The sequence below is a fragment of the Diabrotica undecimpunctata genome, chromosome 4, assembly GCF_040954645.1.
Source record: "Diabrotica undecimpunctata isolate CICGRU chromosome 4, icDiaUnde3, whole genome shotgun sequence".
Lineage (NCBI taxonomy): Eukaryota > Metazoa > Arthropoda > Insecta > Coleoptera > Chrysomelidae > Diabrotica > Diabrotica undecimpunctata.
In genome coordinates, this window is record NC_092806.1 from 31628785 (window position 1) to 31646157 (window position 17373).

Consider the following 17373-nt stretch of genomic DNA (forward strand, 5'->3'; position numbering starts at 1 on the left):
TTTATTTTTGTCCAAGTTTTATATTGGTCCACTATTTCAAATGCAGTTCAAACAGACATATATTAAATTGTATGTTCCGTTTTAAATTGGTTCAATCTGTATATTCAGCATAGTAAGAAATAAGAATTAATTGAATAGTCCGAATATTATAAAAGATTTTTGAGGTTTTATTTTTTTCCAGAAAAATGTAAAGTTTGCACAGTATCTCATATTGGTATCAATAAAAATTTTAAGTTTAGTTCGTGTTTTTAATTAGATATTTAACGGTATGATAAAATTATTTTTCTGTGTAGGAAAATAAGGTTATACCAAGAAAATTACGTGCTTTTGTAATCCTTTAATAAAAACTGTTACAGTGTGTAGTGTTACAAACGTATTATATTTTAAAATTCTTCAATAAACATTTCAGGATAAAGAAATATTGTTTTCTTCTTTCCTTCTTGTATTAAGCTGACTTTTACGGTTTTATTGTAGTCCGACGACGAATAAAGATCAGCAGGATTTGACACTGGAATGTCGTTGATGTGAGTTATTATATCTCCTGCCTTTAGGCCTCCCCTAAAATATTGCTCTTTTAGTATATTATGATAAGCTTATTTTTAAAGAAAAAATAAATAGAAACTGCTGATAAATTCGTCATATATTTCTAAAACATTTGGGCTTATACATATATATATATATATATATATATATATATATATATATATATATATATATATATATATACATATATATAAATCGAACAGAAAGAAAGTGGACTTGGGTAGCACCAAATGAAATCACTAAGAACGAAATTGACTTCATTCTAACCAACAAGATTGCTACAATAAAGCAAAAGCTAAGGTAAAAATTTATGAAAACACTCCAGAATTTCCCACTACCAGAGCCGTCCGACAAGGATGCAAGATCACCAAAGCTCTTCACTGCAACTCTAGAAAATATATTCAAGCAAATGAACTGTGATAGTCTTGTTACACAAAAAAGGCGATATTACTAAATTAGACAATTATAGACCCATCAGCATCTTGACACATATGTACAAACTCTTTATGAAAATCTTAACAAAGAGACTAACACGTAAACTTGATTTCTATCAGCCCACAGAACAGGCAGGCTTCTGGGCTTACATGATTCAGGGCAGGATATGGCACAAATGGCCATTTGCATACCATAAAGAGCTTAATAGAAAAGTGCATTGAGTACAACATACCACTGGTTTTTGCATTTGTCGATTACGAGAAGGCTTTTGATTCTGTAGAGTTTGAAACAGTACTGGAAGCCCTAAATCAAAGCCTAATAGATTACAGGTACACGACTACACGAAGACACAGAAAAATTCAGCTTAGGTCGAGGAGTTAGACAAGGAGACAATATTTCACCAAAATTGTTCACGGTAGCTCTAGAGTCAATATTTAAGAACACTCAATGGCAAGATATGGGCATCAATATAGATGGAGAAAAATTAAATCATCTAAGGTTTGTAGATAATGTTGTATTAATCGCAGATAACTTACAGGATACAGTTTCTATGATACATTCGCTTAAAAGTCTGTTTGAAAGAGCAGAATTAAAGATAAACTTTGAGAAAACTAAACTTATGACAAATCTCGTAATGAGTGGAAATATAACTATAGACAATAATACCATACAACAAACAGACACTTAGAAATATCTAGAAGACGAGATCAAAATAAGCAGAGACAATCAAACACATGAAATACAGAGGCGAATAGGCCTGACATGGGCAGCATTTGGCAAATTAAGACATATTCTAAAAAGTTTAATTCCCATGTGTCTCAAGCGAATGGTTTATAACCAATGTGTTTTGACTGTACAAACTTATGGAGCAGAGACTTTAACACTCACGCAAAAATCTGCGAATAAACTCAGAGTTACACAACGAGCCGTGGAACGTGCAATGCTGAACGTGAGCCTTCAAGACCACATAACAAACCAACAAATCAGGCAAAGATCAGGAGCTCAAGACTTCATCGAGAACCACGACGCTTAAGTGGAACTGGGCAGGGCACTTAGCCAGAACACAAGATGGACAGTGGACAATACGTATTATGGAATGGAGGCCCAGAAACTATAAAAGAAGCCGAGGACGACCACCGACTAGATGGACCGATGATATAAAACGTGTAGCGGGAAACTGGCTACAAGCGGCCCAGTGTAGAGAACACTGGAAAGAACTGAGGGAGGACTATGTCCAGCAGTGGACGCGATTGGCTGATTAATGATGATGATAATGACATAAGGAAACTAGCCGGTACAACATGGCACAGAAAAGCGAATTTTAGACAATCGTGGGCAGATATGAAGAATGAATATGTAATGGAGGCTACATCATAATTCGTAGAATATGTTGAGAATGATGATGCTGATGATGATGATGATGATGATGATGATGATATAAATATATACAATTATGCTGACCAGTCCGAAGACGTTCTATCCATTTGGATTTTTAAATTTAATTTTAATTACAACACAAGTGTTTTACTTCGATGTCCAAGTTTTTTATAATATTGTTTCTAATACAACTATTATAATATAATATATTATTACATTAATTAGGCTATTAATAATATTTAATAATTATATATTATTATATAAATATTAATTTTTTTTTAAACAATCCCTCATTTTCATTAACGCATCAAATTAAATTTTACTCTTCCAACCCTTACAGACCGAACTTATTAATTATTAACATATTTACTTGAAAGCGGCTGTCCCAGGTAAAATTTTCCAGACGAGCAGTCCTTGTTTGATGTCTTTCGGAATATCTTTGTTATTTCTTAGTAGCTCACTTACAACCTCTGGTGTAATCGAAATCGTCGTTATGCCAAACAAATTTTTTCCCATCGGACCCGCGTACTGCAGTCCCTTCACTCTGTATTTGCCGTTCTCCAGAAACTTCTTCGCATATTCTTAAAGAAAAAGTTATGATTAAAACAGTTTGCCGCAAGTTACCGTGGTACAATTTTCACAAAAAGGTGTTTTTTTATCAACCAGAGGCGGAGACAAACACAAAAGTAAAATATAGATAAAACTTTTAAAAGACAAATTATGTACAAATAAACAGCGGTGAATTGTAATTAAAATATATTCTTTTGCTTTTGACGTTTTGATATTCACTGCGAACACTAAAAAAAATCCTGAAATAGAGTAGGTACGCTAAATACTGCCACTGTTCCTAATACCTACTGTCATGCCTTATTATCACAGATAGTACCGACGCACGCTGCAAGTAAGGCAGCAACAGTGGCAAGTGTCTTTGTCTACCAGCAATTGGTTTCCATTCGGTGGTTTTAGTTTATGATATCAGTCAGATGTAGGAGCTCGCTATTTGTTTTCCGTGTCCGCGTTATAAATACATCTGTTTTTCCGGTTGACTCTACATAAGATATATTACAGTTTTCTTAATTTTTGTAATTAAGTTTAGGTAAGTACACTCCAGTGGTTTGTATTTTATGAATTGCATGAATTATCTCAAATGCAAATTATAGTGACGGGTTTTTTTCTGCGCGTTATTTATATCTAATATTGCCATAGCTAATAATTTCTAATATTACCAGTGGTAATATTAGAGACCAAATACTAAACTGTTTTGTCAGAAGATCTACGCTCGGTGCTGCAAGCCATAGCGAACGAATTGTCCATCAAAGACAAAACAAGCATTACAACTAGACTTCGGCAAATATGCAAATAAAAATGTAGAAAATATGCGCATAAATATGCACGTGTTTACCCGAAAATATGCAAATATTTTACAAAATATGCATACAAATAAATAAAAAAATCGTAAAATAGTAACAATTTTATTAAAAAAAAAAGTGTACAAAACTAAATATTTCCTACTATTCATTAAGATTTACGTTTATTTTAAGTAACTACATCATTTTTAAGTATGAATAAACTTATTTAGAATTACGGTAACAATAAATGACCAAGTGGTGTTCAAAATTTTCTAACAAAAACTTGTGGCTTCTGTCTGAGTACATATATTTATATATGGAAAAACTTCGTTCAACATCAACTGATGTAACGGGAGCATTTTTCAAACTAACCAAAACATTTGGTTCTAAATTAATTGTTTCCGAAATATTTCCAGCTAGAACACTGACTACTTCAGAAAGAATATGGTAACCTTTATTTTTTTCCATAGTAGCTTCAAATTTTTTTAAAATATCTTTTCCAATATTACCTCTAACGTTCCGACAACATGACGCAAATTCTTTTATTAATACTGTACTTTCGAACAATGACAGTTTTGGTGATTGTAACTGAGTAATTGTTTTTTGAACAAAACTAAAATTTGATTTTATAAATGAAAGTTCTTGTTGAAGCAAGTTACTCTGAAAAGTTTGTTTAGAATCCAAAAGAGATTGGGAACTTTCATCTGTTATCAATTATGTTCTTTATTTTAACAAAATGATCTGCATAAAAATTAGCTGCTTCTAACCATGTTCCCCATCGCGTTAAAATAGGTTGTGGTGGAAGAGGAATGTTAGGTAGCATTTCTTTATAAAGTTGAATTCTTATAGGAGATTTAAGAAATACTTTTTTGACACTGGATATCATGGTATTTACAAGAGGAAACTTTTTTCGTATTTCCCCTGCAACTCTGTTTAATCCATGCGCTACACAAGTAACATGTATTAAATCTGGGAAAAATATTTTTAAATTTTGTCCCGCTTTCACCATATAAGGAGCAGCATCCGATAAAATAAGCAGTAATTTATTAGAAGGAATAGTTGTCAGAAGAAAAAAAGTTGCTAATGTTTCTTGTATAAAACGCGAAATTGTTGAAGCATTTGTTTTCTCAAGTTGCTGGCATGAAATAAGATGAGATTTTGGTAAGGTATCTTCTTTAAGAACACCAATCAATAAATAAGCAATATACTTTCCTGAGGAATCAGTGGTTTCGTCTACAGATATGTAAAAATAATTATCTGCAATTTCTTCCTTAATATTAATTAACACCGACGAGTATAGCCCGTTCACATTATTTCTTCTTAGAGACCGATCACTTGGAACATTAAGTTTGCAATATTTTTTTAGAAACGAACTAAAATTTACATTTGCTAATTTTGAAAGCGGTATGTTTGCAGACACTAATGCGCGACACAAGTCTTCATTAAAAGTTTCTTGCTCATCTAATTTTTTTGAAGTAGATTGGAAACATTTAGCCATTGAAGTTTGATGTTTTCCTCCTATTTTTCCTTTTTTTGCAATGTGTGAAGCAGTTCTCACATGTTGGTCTATCTGAAATTTCTTCTCACATGCTATCTATAAATAAAAATAAAAACCTTTATTTTAACCCAACCTTTAAAATCTAAAAATATACAAGGTGTTTTTGGTTAATCAAATAACTGGTTTGGAAAAAAAACACTCGCTAAGTGTTTTAAATGCAGTATTAATCCACAAATTAGTTTTTGTTACTAACCATTAGTACATCATATAACTTATTTTAAAATTCAACAAAAGTTTTTTTTTTTGTTAATTCAATTACAATAAAAATAATTGTGTTTTAGAATAATAGCTGACTTCATAAAAAAAAAGTAAAGGTGAAAAATTTTTCTAAATACACACCATTGTATTGTATACTTCATCCACAATTATAAGAACTGACTTATGCAGAATTTAAAAGTATCCCGCTGATAAAGTCGACGCCATAAAGAGATTTGCCTCTTCAGGTAAATAGTAAAAAGGGCCGGCTTAACGAATTTTATATTTTATTTGGCATTTACATTACATATTTAATTTAAATAAATATCTAGATAATTAAGGGAAAATACATAAACTGATAACTTATTCAATATACAAAATCAACAAATGCAAAAGTATTTTTTTATTTACTTTTTACTTTAAATGTATTATTTAATTATTAGAAGGCCATGAATCTAAACTTGGACATAATTTTTAATACCTACAAACATTTTAAAATAACATTTTCTTGTATATCTAAATTTAAAATCACTTCAGTATTAATTAATAATTATGATTTTCCCTATCTACCACTTAATATTTTATAAGATTATTGATTAATAATTTTATGTAATGCACAACCTTTAGTGAAGAATAATTTTTTTCGTGAAATTATTAAGAAAGAAATTTATCATTTTTTGCCAACTTTTTCAGACATGAAACGGAAAAGTTAAACATAACATGTCAACATGAATAAATATGAACCTTTTAAAACGAGTAAATCGGTACTCACCTGAGGGACCGCAATCGTTCGGATACAATTAGCGTCCCTTTGTAAAGACAATGACGTCGACTTTACTAAACTAACAAGACATTTACTTAACACAGAGACTACACATTACTCCCCTGAGTTAGTGATAAGTTATAGTCTAAAAAAATCATTATGAAATTGACTGGCCAGTTGGTTGTGAAAACCAGTGCCAATAAAACACAAAACACACACACACACACACACACACACACACACACACACACACACACACACACACACACACACACACACACACACACAAAACGAGTATAAATATTACATCACATAGATATTATGTTAAATCTGTGTCACTATCACTGTCGTCTTTTAAATTGATGATAATATTTTGTATATTATATGTAGGAAAATATGAATTCTCAGCTTTCATAACATATGAGACTGCATTTTTCCAACTATTCGCATCAATTTTCAGTACTTCCTTTTCAATTAAATGCAGTGACATTTGTATGTTTATAAAAAGAGTTTTTTGATATTACGCTTGAATGATAATATTTGATCTGATTATATGTACTAACCTACAGTTGACTTGGCTATATGCCGGTCCTGTCAGCTTGGATAGCTGTGATAATTATACAACAATAGAGTACTTACAAGGGATTATTCAGTTTTACAGCTGTTATTAAAATAACTTTTATAATGAGACACTAAATTTCTGGATACAGTATACCATGGACAATTTTTTCTCACTAAAGGAAGCTATTTTTCTATATTTAAATGGGAATAAGCCACAATTAAAGGTTAAAATACGTTTATTGACGTTTCAATTTCCACTTCGGAAATCGTTCTCAAAATACAAACATTAGTAATGTTTGTATTTTGAGAACGATTTCCGAAGTGGAAATTGAAACGTCAATAAACGTATTTTAACCTTTAATTGTGGCTTATTCCCATTTAAATATAAATTAATTTAAAATGCCACAAGAAAATAGCTTCAGAACAATATTAAGAAGCTATTTTTCATTTAAAAACAACCTACGAGTACTAAATTTCAAGTAAATACGTTTATTGGTTTTAAAGTTATTGTTGTTATTAACTAAAAGAATTTAATTTTTTTTAATTTTAACACCCTGTATCTCGAAAAGTAAATAAGTTTGACCCCTCATTAATTATATCGTTTTGTTCAATTTTTCGAGAAGTATCTACAGTCAAACGTTGTAAGTGTCATTTGGAAACACCCTGTATGTATGAAATATTAGATATTTAATAGAAAATATTAGATACTTACAATTTTGCCACAGACTGAACAGTAGATTTTTCCCGTATCCATAGACAGCTCTTTATAAGGTTTAATCCAAGTTGAAGCACTGGTTGTTTTAGGCATTATAAAATCAGAATCTTCCTTTTTGTTACGCACAACGAGTGTTTACGCTTTGAATATCAAAACAAAAATGATTTACAAATCTGAGCATCAAATTAGACATGTTTAGGTACCTAATTCAATAAACTGGGAGATTTTGGAAAATCCCTAAATTAGGAACAAAACTATTAGCCGTTTACCTGCTGTTAAGATACAATAAATTGTAGATAGATTTGGGGATTAGATGATAAAATGCAAATGAGCGAACCCTTAGCGATTATCCAATAACTGAATGCCTCAGTGACCGAGACTTTCTAAGAATGTTGAGCGCTACTTAAATTGATCTTCTTTGAAATTGTAAATGTTTTGTACCTGTAGAGATTACGTACTTAGATCATTTCTTGATTAAAATGACTACAAAATTTTATACAAGAATTGAAATAAATTGGTATGTTTAAAAATTTTCAAATACAGTATAAAAATCTGAACTTTTATGCACTTTATGCAAACTTTTATACAAATATGCCAAAATATGAAATATTTGCATAAAATATGCACAATATGCAAAATATGCAATATGCATATTTGCCGAAGTCTAATTACAACATTCCTCGCTTAACGCTAGGTATTCATCACAGACCACAAAATCCCGCAAAAAAGCTTGGAAGATCACCGGTGTTGTCTGCAGTACAAGAAAATGATATTGTCGAAAGAATTCACAGATTATGTAAGATAGGAATGCCTATTACATGCAAGATTATCATAAAAAGTGTGTTTTTTTAGGCAACAATAAATCACATACCAAATCCGCTTTCTAAAGAGTCGAATAGAGCTGGTAGAGACTAGCTTAAGTTATTTTTGTGCAGGAATCCAGACGTAGCTAGGTACAAAGCTCAACAAATAAATATGACTCGAGCCCAAAAAATAAATAAAACAATCGTTGATGACTACTTTCATAAATTGAAAGATACCATAGAGAAGCTAAACCTTTTTGAAAGAACCTGGTAGCATATATAATAGGGACAAAAGGTTATTTAGGCCAAAGATTTAAAGGCCAAAGGTTTAAACCCGAAAGGTATGATCACTTGCCACCTGATTCAAAAGCTATTGTCACAAATAAAGCTAGTATAACATGCGAAACATTTGCTTCGTGGCGTGACTATTTCTCTTCATTCAGAAACCCTGGTTCTCCCCTTCTAATATTTGATGGAGCTAAAAGTCACCTAGATATTTCCATAGTGGATGTAGCTAATCGCATGTACGTAACTTTATTTTGTCTTCCTAGCAACACGTCAATCTAATTGCAACCTATAGAGAAATCAGTGTTTAAAAGCTTTGAGACATTTTGGCACCAAGAAGTTCTACAGTTTTTATTAAAAAATCCTGGCAAGGCGCTCACCAAAATAAGGCTTTTTTACTCCAATTTGGCTAAAAACAATGACTGTTACAAAAGAAACAACAAAATGGAATCCGGGGTCTAATCAAGTAACAACTTCTGATTCGAAATGCTTAAATAGTTTTCTTAAAGATACATGATTGCTGATGACAACGCATTGCAATAATTGGCAGCGTTATCGTCAAGAGGTTGGAATTCCTGCCATGGTTCGGCCTACGAGAAGTCTCGATCTCAACCCAATAGCACATTTGCAAAAGACTGATACGCTTTGTACTCATTTATGATAAATGAATAAATTGAAGACAATTATTGTAAGTGTGTGTAATGCATTGGAATGTATGTACACGTATGTTACACACACGTGTGTCTAAGTGGAATACATTTTTTTTTAATTTAAAAAAAGTTTCTAAATCAGATTAAAAGTTTTTGTTAGGGTACGGGTGAAAGCACCAATCTACCTGGATAGAGTTAAGGAGGCAGACAGAAAGATTTCAATTCTTTGCTGGCTTTTAAATGCTTTTTTATGAAAATGACAACTGACAAGTGTCATCATTAGGAAATTAACATTATTCAAAATTGTAAATTCTTGGAAAATTTAAATTTAGAATAAAAAGTGAAAGGTATCAAAGACATTCTAAATTAAATTACATAAATCTTAGATTGAATAGCATACATGTTGAAATTGACTGAAGGTCAAAAAAGATCAATTGGAAGGTTATTCAGCCTAGGATCCAAGGAGAGTGTTGAGTATGCACTTTTATATCCCTTCGGTAACTTTACGTTATTTTATGTTTTTCGGTGCGTAAAAAACAAACGTAGAAACATTTACCAAAGCTTAAAATGTTTGTTTTGAGTTGTTCTCTAACTTACATTGGGAGATTGAATATTGACCTTCTAATGACCTTATCTACAAAAGAAGGAGGGTAACCATTATTGACTGCTACTTGTTTAATCTTTGAAATTTTCATTACTATAATTGTCTTGGGACATAAGAATAGTCTGTGGACATAATATTGAATACCTGTCATCGTATGTTCAAAGGAATGATTGGATGATCGATATCATATGATCGGTTTGCATAGGTTTTTAAAAACCTGAAAATTCTAGTGTAGAAATAGTAGAATTCTTTGAAATATTTAACTTTAAAAAGTTAACAGCGTTGTTGTTTTCTAACTCTAAACTAAACTTAATTGCTGGATGTAAGTTGATAAGCAATGGCAGAATGTTGTGTGGTTTTGTAGATGGACCTTATGTAAAGGCTAAATTGGCATTTACATTATAATAGATGGTATTTTAGCCTTTATATAAGGTCCTTTGTAGGTCACTTGTAGGTTTTTGCAAATAAAAGGTTAAAATATAAAAGTGAATGGAATGGTGTCCAATCTGGGAACATTAGTGGAAAGGTTTGTTACATCAAAAGAAACTATAGTAAAGTTGTTTGAAAGAGTAGTTGAAAAAGCTTTAGATATTAAATATAAAGTGTTGTTAACAGTATTATTAATAAGATCTTGGAGAAGAGTGTTAATAAATTTTGCCTGTGAAGCTAATGGAGTATTGACAAAACTAACTACTGAAACTCATTATGAATCATTAACTTTATAAATTTTTGGAATACTCGATATGAAAGTTTTGGGTTTAATTTCAAGTTCTTGAAAAAATCGTGGCTTTAAAAATTCACAGTTTTTAGGTCATTTCCAAGGTTGTTATTTAGATTTTTGTTTCATTTCTAACCTATTTTGTATAATATATTCCTAAATTGTCATTAGAATAGGGCAGATAAAATTAAGTCATTAGAACAGTTGTTTTTTATTACCAAGTAGGTACAAAACTAATAACTTTGTTTAATGTGTATTTTGAGAACGGTTTCCGAAGTGGAAATCTAAACGTCAAAATAATAGTATTGTCAACTAATATTGTGGTTAATTCTCATTAAAGCTAGTAAAGAATTTACAGATAAAATAGATACAAATCGAACACAATAAATTGTCTAATAGGGTCACATCCTTTTATAATTCGGTAATAATTATATCTCTTGATTAAAACTAACCATTGTTACCGCAACAACCATCCCAACTTTGGCTATATACACACACAAACACCAAAGTTAACTAGGAATTCAATTACGTAATGAGTGCACTCACCTACGGGAATAGCGAAGGATATTCCGGACGTCAGCCGGAGATTGTTGATTCCTATAACGTTGCCATCTAAATTCACTAGAGGCCCGCCCGAATTTCCGAAGGTAATCGCGGCGTCCGTCTGGATGTATGACATCGAGTCATTTTTCAACCCCAAGTCTTGGGCGGGACGATTAACGCAGCTTATCTGAAAACACAAAGTGGTTAAATTATACCGTGAACTCCAAATTGTATGTTTACTAACATGGTCAAAGTGATAATATATTTACCATTAACTTGTTATCACCATCTGTAGTATAAATAAACAACAAACACGATTGAATGTTGAATATTATATTTTTTAGTAAATTTAAAAGAAACAGACGTCAAGTTTTATTAATTAAACGGGATTAACATTGATATTTACCTATTTGGTCCAAACTTAAATAAAAAATAGCTTTTTTCTCGTTGACTGCCGTTAAATCATTGACAACGTCAAATTTTAACCTAAGGGAAAATTACTTACTTACATTTATTTGTGTAAATGTGGCTTTTCGTTGTTATACATACTTACAGATTTTTTTATTCATTAAAATCAAAATTAATGCACCAATATTGATAATTTGGGGTACTCGGATGACACGGTGTTAATTGCAAATAGTTACGAAGACCTTTAACATCTGGTTAAAAGGATTACCACAAAATGTGATGAATGTGGACTGGAGCTAAACACCACAAATACAAAGGCAATGGTTGTCAGTTAAACGCCAATAAAAGCAGAAGTAATAACCGCTTATGGAGAACAGCTGGAAAGAACCAACAGTATCACTTATCTTGGTTGTAGTTTAAATGAGAAATGGGCTATAAGCAAATAGGATACGAATACGTATAGAAAAGGCCAGAGATGCATTTTTTAAGATAAAGAAAAACTTATCTAGAAATAATATTACTTTGAGACTGAAAATTAGATTAATAAGATGTTATGTGCTCTATATTCTTTTGTATGGTGTCAAAGGTTGTTCTTTAACAGATATAGTTCTAAGAAAACTAGAATCCTTTGAAATCTATGTGTATTGGAGAATTATGCGATTAAGTTAGGTAAATAGATTTCGTAACTAGGTTATTTTGCAAAATATGGAAACAGTTACGGAAGTGGTCAGAACAGTCAAAACTACAAACTGAAATATTTTGGCCATGTTAGGCGTCACCCCGAGAGACATAATAGACTTTATTTATTACTACAAGGCAAAATAGATGAAAAAAGAGGGTCAGGTCAAAGATGAACGTCATGACTTAAAAACCTGGTTTGACAGATCCTCTGCATCCATTTTCTGAGCTGCCATCAACAAAATTAGTATAAATGTTACAAATAAAAGGTAGATTTCGGGCAAAGTTCTTTTATTAGATCTTGCTTAAGTACTTTTTCTGTTAGAGCATTTTCAGAAAGATCTAAAATAGCCAAGAAACGTTCAAATGCCTCTGAAGATGATCTAAGAGCAAAAGTACTTGGGCAAGATTTAATCAAGGATCTGTGCTCGATATCTACCTTTTATTTGTAAAATTTATATATTCGAGTATTTAAACATATCTTAAAACTAGTATAGCCAATTTGAGAGCTAACGCACGATAATCGAGCAGGGCACAAGAACAAGAAGAAGACAGATTAATAATTGATCATGTGGGGCAGGGTCTTTCAACATGTGTACTGCGGCGTCCCGGCAAAGACTCTCCAGGAGCGCAGCACTGTCTTAATTTATAAAATTCACTTTAATAAAGTGCTTAAATTTAATACAATACAATAGTGTAACTAACAAACTTATTTCGACGTACCCCATATAACGGTTGCATCTCAAGACGATGATGTGTGTTCGAGAATATTCATGATGTATCGACCGGCCGAGAGATCGCGGTGTTCATAAAAGCGAGAATAGAGGTGAACCATTGCAGATTATTCTAGTACATAATAACTTGTATATATAAGCTGCGCTGATATTAGTTTAGTTAGTTGATATCGTACTGTAAGCTTATAAATAAATATATATACATAAATTAGAACTACTTGTTTTATTGGTAAAACTCTGTAGTGGTGATACGGTGCGAGGTAAATTATTTATTTAAAAATTTTATAAAAGACTTTGGAACTTTTGTAAAGTATTGTTCGTCAGAAACATCCACGTAGTTCAGTAGTGATCTTTGTGAGAAAGAACATTTAAAAAGTACGTGTGTGCCTGACCAAAGATGCGTCTTGCAGAATTATCAGTAAAACAGTTACGTGAACAACTGGACAGAACAAGAAAAGGCTGTTTCCTTGACTGCTGCTTTATTAGGTGACGCTATCCGCGGATATCCTAAGATCGATTTCTAAGGGCCAAAAGAAATGTTACCAGACCTTGTTCACTCGACTAAATTAACGTTACGGGGATGCCCATCTACAACAAGTCTACAAAGCACAACTAAGAAGTAGAATTCAATGAGCAAGTGAAAATTTGCAAGAGTTTGAAGGAGACGTTGCTCATATAGTGCGGTTGGCTTATCTGAAGGTACCAGACAGCATTTTGGAAGAACATGCTGTAGATACTATCGTTAATGGATTAAAAGACAGTGAATTACAAAAAGCTTTACGACTAGCAAGACCGAAAGTTCTAGATGAAGCGCTCCCTATTGACTTGGAACATGAAACAGCTAGTCAAACTTTACGGAGCCATCAAATAAGAACAATTAAAGAAAGCGACGAACCAAACAATAAACGTCTGGAAGAAATGGTACGAAAAGTAGTTCGTAACACAATGCCGAAGAAACGTGAGTCCAAATGTTGGAATTAAGCTGACGTGGGCCACATTCACCATAATTGCAAGAGAATGATACAACAGTCGGCAAACTAGAACGGGTCGATACCAAAGGTCAACTGCCGACCTCAAGAAACAAAGCCCCCATAGTAACTACTAACAAAACGTCCTCCGGTGGAATTCATAGCTTGTACATCGAGGGTCGTATTAATAATCAATGTAAATCGTTTTTGGTGGAACCAGGTGCAACAAGAACTATTGCGCGTCCAGAAGTAGTACGAGGCATCTTAAATTATACCCTACAAGGCTCAGAACAGCAATTGGTGAGCTAATTAATAGTTATGGGCTAATATGTCAGTATCCGTTGGCTAGACGACAGTGAAACACGGAATATTAATTGCAGGATTTAGTAAGAAAAGTTGAGACTGTATTAAATGTCAAAAATGGAGTTCTCGAGATCAGTGGTAAAGATTTGTCGTTTCACGAAGAAAAAGAAAATGTTATCAGCTTACTAACTACTTGTGACGTAACAATACCCGGTAATAGTGAGAAAATTCTTATGACCAGACTTGATGGTCATTGCCGAGAGGGAGATTTAAGGATTGTCGAAGATGTGGACAATGCCGATTTCCTAACGGCAAAAGCTTTGGTCAGAGTTCGAGATGTTTAAGAAGGGAACTGCTATTAAATTAAGTAGAAGAACTTTGATCGGACAGTGTATTGCCTTAGCTTTGATTTGTTCTTCGAATGCTAATGAGAAATCATCAAAATCTAAGTATCCAAAGGAGCTTGTTGAGATGGTGATTAAAACGTGCCAAGATCTTGATGATGAACGAACAAAGAAAGTGAAGTCTATGCTGATAGAATTTCAAGATGTTTTTGCCATTGATAATAAGGATAAGGCAAAACAAGCATAGTAACGCAAAAAATTAATACCGGAGACGCTCAGCCAATCAGACAACTACCTAGACGACTTCCATTTGAGAAAACAGATAAAGCCGAAGACATAATTAAAGATATGAACAGACAAGGCGTAATTGAACTATCAAACAGTCGATTAACATCACCAGTAGTTCTAGTAAAGAAAAAACATGGTTCAACACGTTTTTGTTTTGCGGGCAGCAAATTTGAAGTTAGGTTAGGTTAGGTTAGGTTAGGTTAGGTCCGAAGAAATGTCACATTTTTCGACGAGAAGTGAAGTACTTGGGACACATTGTAGTGAGTAATGGTGTAACAGCTAACCCTGAAAAACTTGCAGCAATTAAGGATTGGCCAGTACCATAGTTTTCTTTTGTGAAGTGCATATGTGGACACCCTGTATAAATGCTGTTTTTATTGTCGACTAGAATATTCATCGATCGGTCTTCCATAAAATAGATACGTTAACATTAATAAAATATGCAAAAAAATTTCTGAAAATATAAGATAAAAGGATATTGTTTATTCATTACTGTGATATCAGGCCTTATCTACAATAATAGTGAAAGCTACTTTTTAGTAATTAGAAATCATATACCTAACTATTTATAACTGAATTATATTTTTAGTTAAATAATAGGAACTACTACTTATTTCTCTGTAAAAATAAAAAGTCGAGGATTTTAAACAAAATATCATACTTTCGACTAAAGGGCGTAGAACTAGCGTGAGAAACAATAAATAATTTACCATCATAACCATCTGTTTAACGTACACTCCTATCCTGCTGTTGTCATTGCCAAAACATAATTTTATTTTCTCGAGAGAAACTCCAAGTGTTGTATGAAAGGAAAGCTTTAGGTAAATATGAACGGTTTTTATTTTCCATATTATAAAAATGGACTACTTGTGGAAGCTTTGTGTAATACACTTATTTTAGGATTGAAGAGCAAACGTTTTGATAATAAAATTATTTTTTGTACTACTAAAATACATTTTCACTTCTAATTTTATTTCCTTCGAGTACGAAACTTTTGATTTATTATTATGACTTACTCTTTTTATTGTTATAATAATAAAATCCGATTATTATCGGCAGCTAAAAACGAAAATAAATTCAGAGAGATAGAGCAAGGAAAAGTAGCAGAATTTTTAACCAAATTTCTCACCGCATAGAGTAGACACGCTACGTGGCGACACCTAAATTAGTAATAAAAAAAATATTTTCAAAACCTTCTAAAACCTTCAAAATTTTCCAGAAATCAATTTCTGCAATTATTTTTATAGAGGGCGGCATATTATGTATTACAGACATGGCCGACACATCGACCGCAAAGGGTTTCGAAAGTTTCCCGCGAAAATAAAATTGAAAAATTTTAAAAACAGAAAATAAAATATTTAAATATCTTATTTTCTTTTACAGAAAATAAAATGTTTAAAAATCTTAATTCGATAATTTATTCTAATAATAATAGCCAGCCTGTGTAACGCACTCGCTCTGTTTGTATTTATACGTTTCAACAATGCAGATAAATTTTTACTTCCTAATTAATTGTTTTCGCAACGCACGTACATAAAATAATAACAGCATAAAAGGATACAAAAACGACCAACCCTTGACTTTAATTCACTTACTCAATGTTTGTCCACTTGTATTTACTTGCAATTGTAATTTTTGACAGGAGAAGGTATGCTAGTTACTAATTATTGCTTTAAATGTTAATATTTAAGCCCGTTATTGTCATGGACATATAATATAACATAGACTAATCGTTGCAATATCAGCTCGTTCCCCCAGTGCGACAGAGAAAACTGGCGCAAACCAGTCCCTGCATTTCTTTCTAATTGACCGGGTTTATCGACCACGTGATCTTCCTAGATCTGATGAACGAGTGCGGTATTGAATACAAAAAAGAAGAATAGAGACCGTTTATTGATTCATCCAAAGCTAGTTAAAAGCTGTTTTATTACATAATGGTGACTCTTATGCATCTATACCTGTTGGCCATTCTGTACATATCTGAAAGAGAGCTATGAAATTCTAGAAATAGTATTGAATAAAACTAGCTATTCTGCCCGTGGTTGGATGATATCTGGCGATAAATTAACATGCAAGGTGATCAGCAAGGTGGTTTTACCAAATTTCCATGTTTCTTGTGCCAATGGGACAGTACATCTGGGGATCTACATTGGTGTAGAAAAAAATGGCCTGTGAGGGAGTCCTTAAAACCCGCCGAGATGAACATTCTCCGCAAAGACCTTGTAAATCTTAAAAACATTCTCCTACCACCTCTACATATAAAGTTTTACCTGATGAAACAGTTTGTAAAGACATTGCCTAAAGATGTACCTTATTTCAAGTATCTTTGCCAAAAGTTCTTAAACCTTGCATATGCTAAACTTAAAGAAGGCGTCTTTGTAGGATCCGACATTCGAAAAATAATGTTCAGTGTTAACTTTGAGACCACAATGACCATAAATAAAAAATAAGCATGGGTATGATTTAAGCGAGTTGCTAAAAATTTCTTAGGAAATGCAAAATACCTAGAATATGGTACTATTGTCGCTAAAATTGTAGCATTTCTAAATTC

The 17373-nt window shown here is 32.4% G+C and overlaps 1 protein-coding gene across 1 annotated transcript in view; it reads right to left on the bottom strand.

The window, feature by feature from the left end:
* Nucleotides 1–326: 326 nt before the first annotated feature.
* Nucleotides 327–17373, bottom strand: part of LOC140438198 (serine protease HTRA2, mitochondrial-like) — a 34787-nt gene continuing 17740 nt past the window's right edge. Inside the window, exons 3-5 of the mRNA XM_072527908.1 lie at nt 11103–11286; nt 2726–2936; nt 327–558 (exon numbers count right to left, since the gene is read on the bottom strand). Coding sequence (XP_072384009.1) covers nt 384–558; nt 2726–2936; nt 11103–11286 — 570 coding nt within the window. The 3' untranslated portion in view covers nt 327–383. The remainder of the gene's footprint in view (nt 559–2725; nt 2937–11102; nt 11287–17373) is intronic.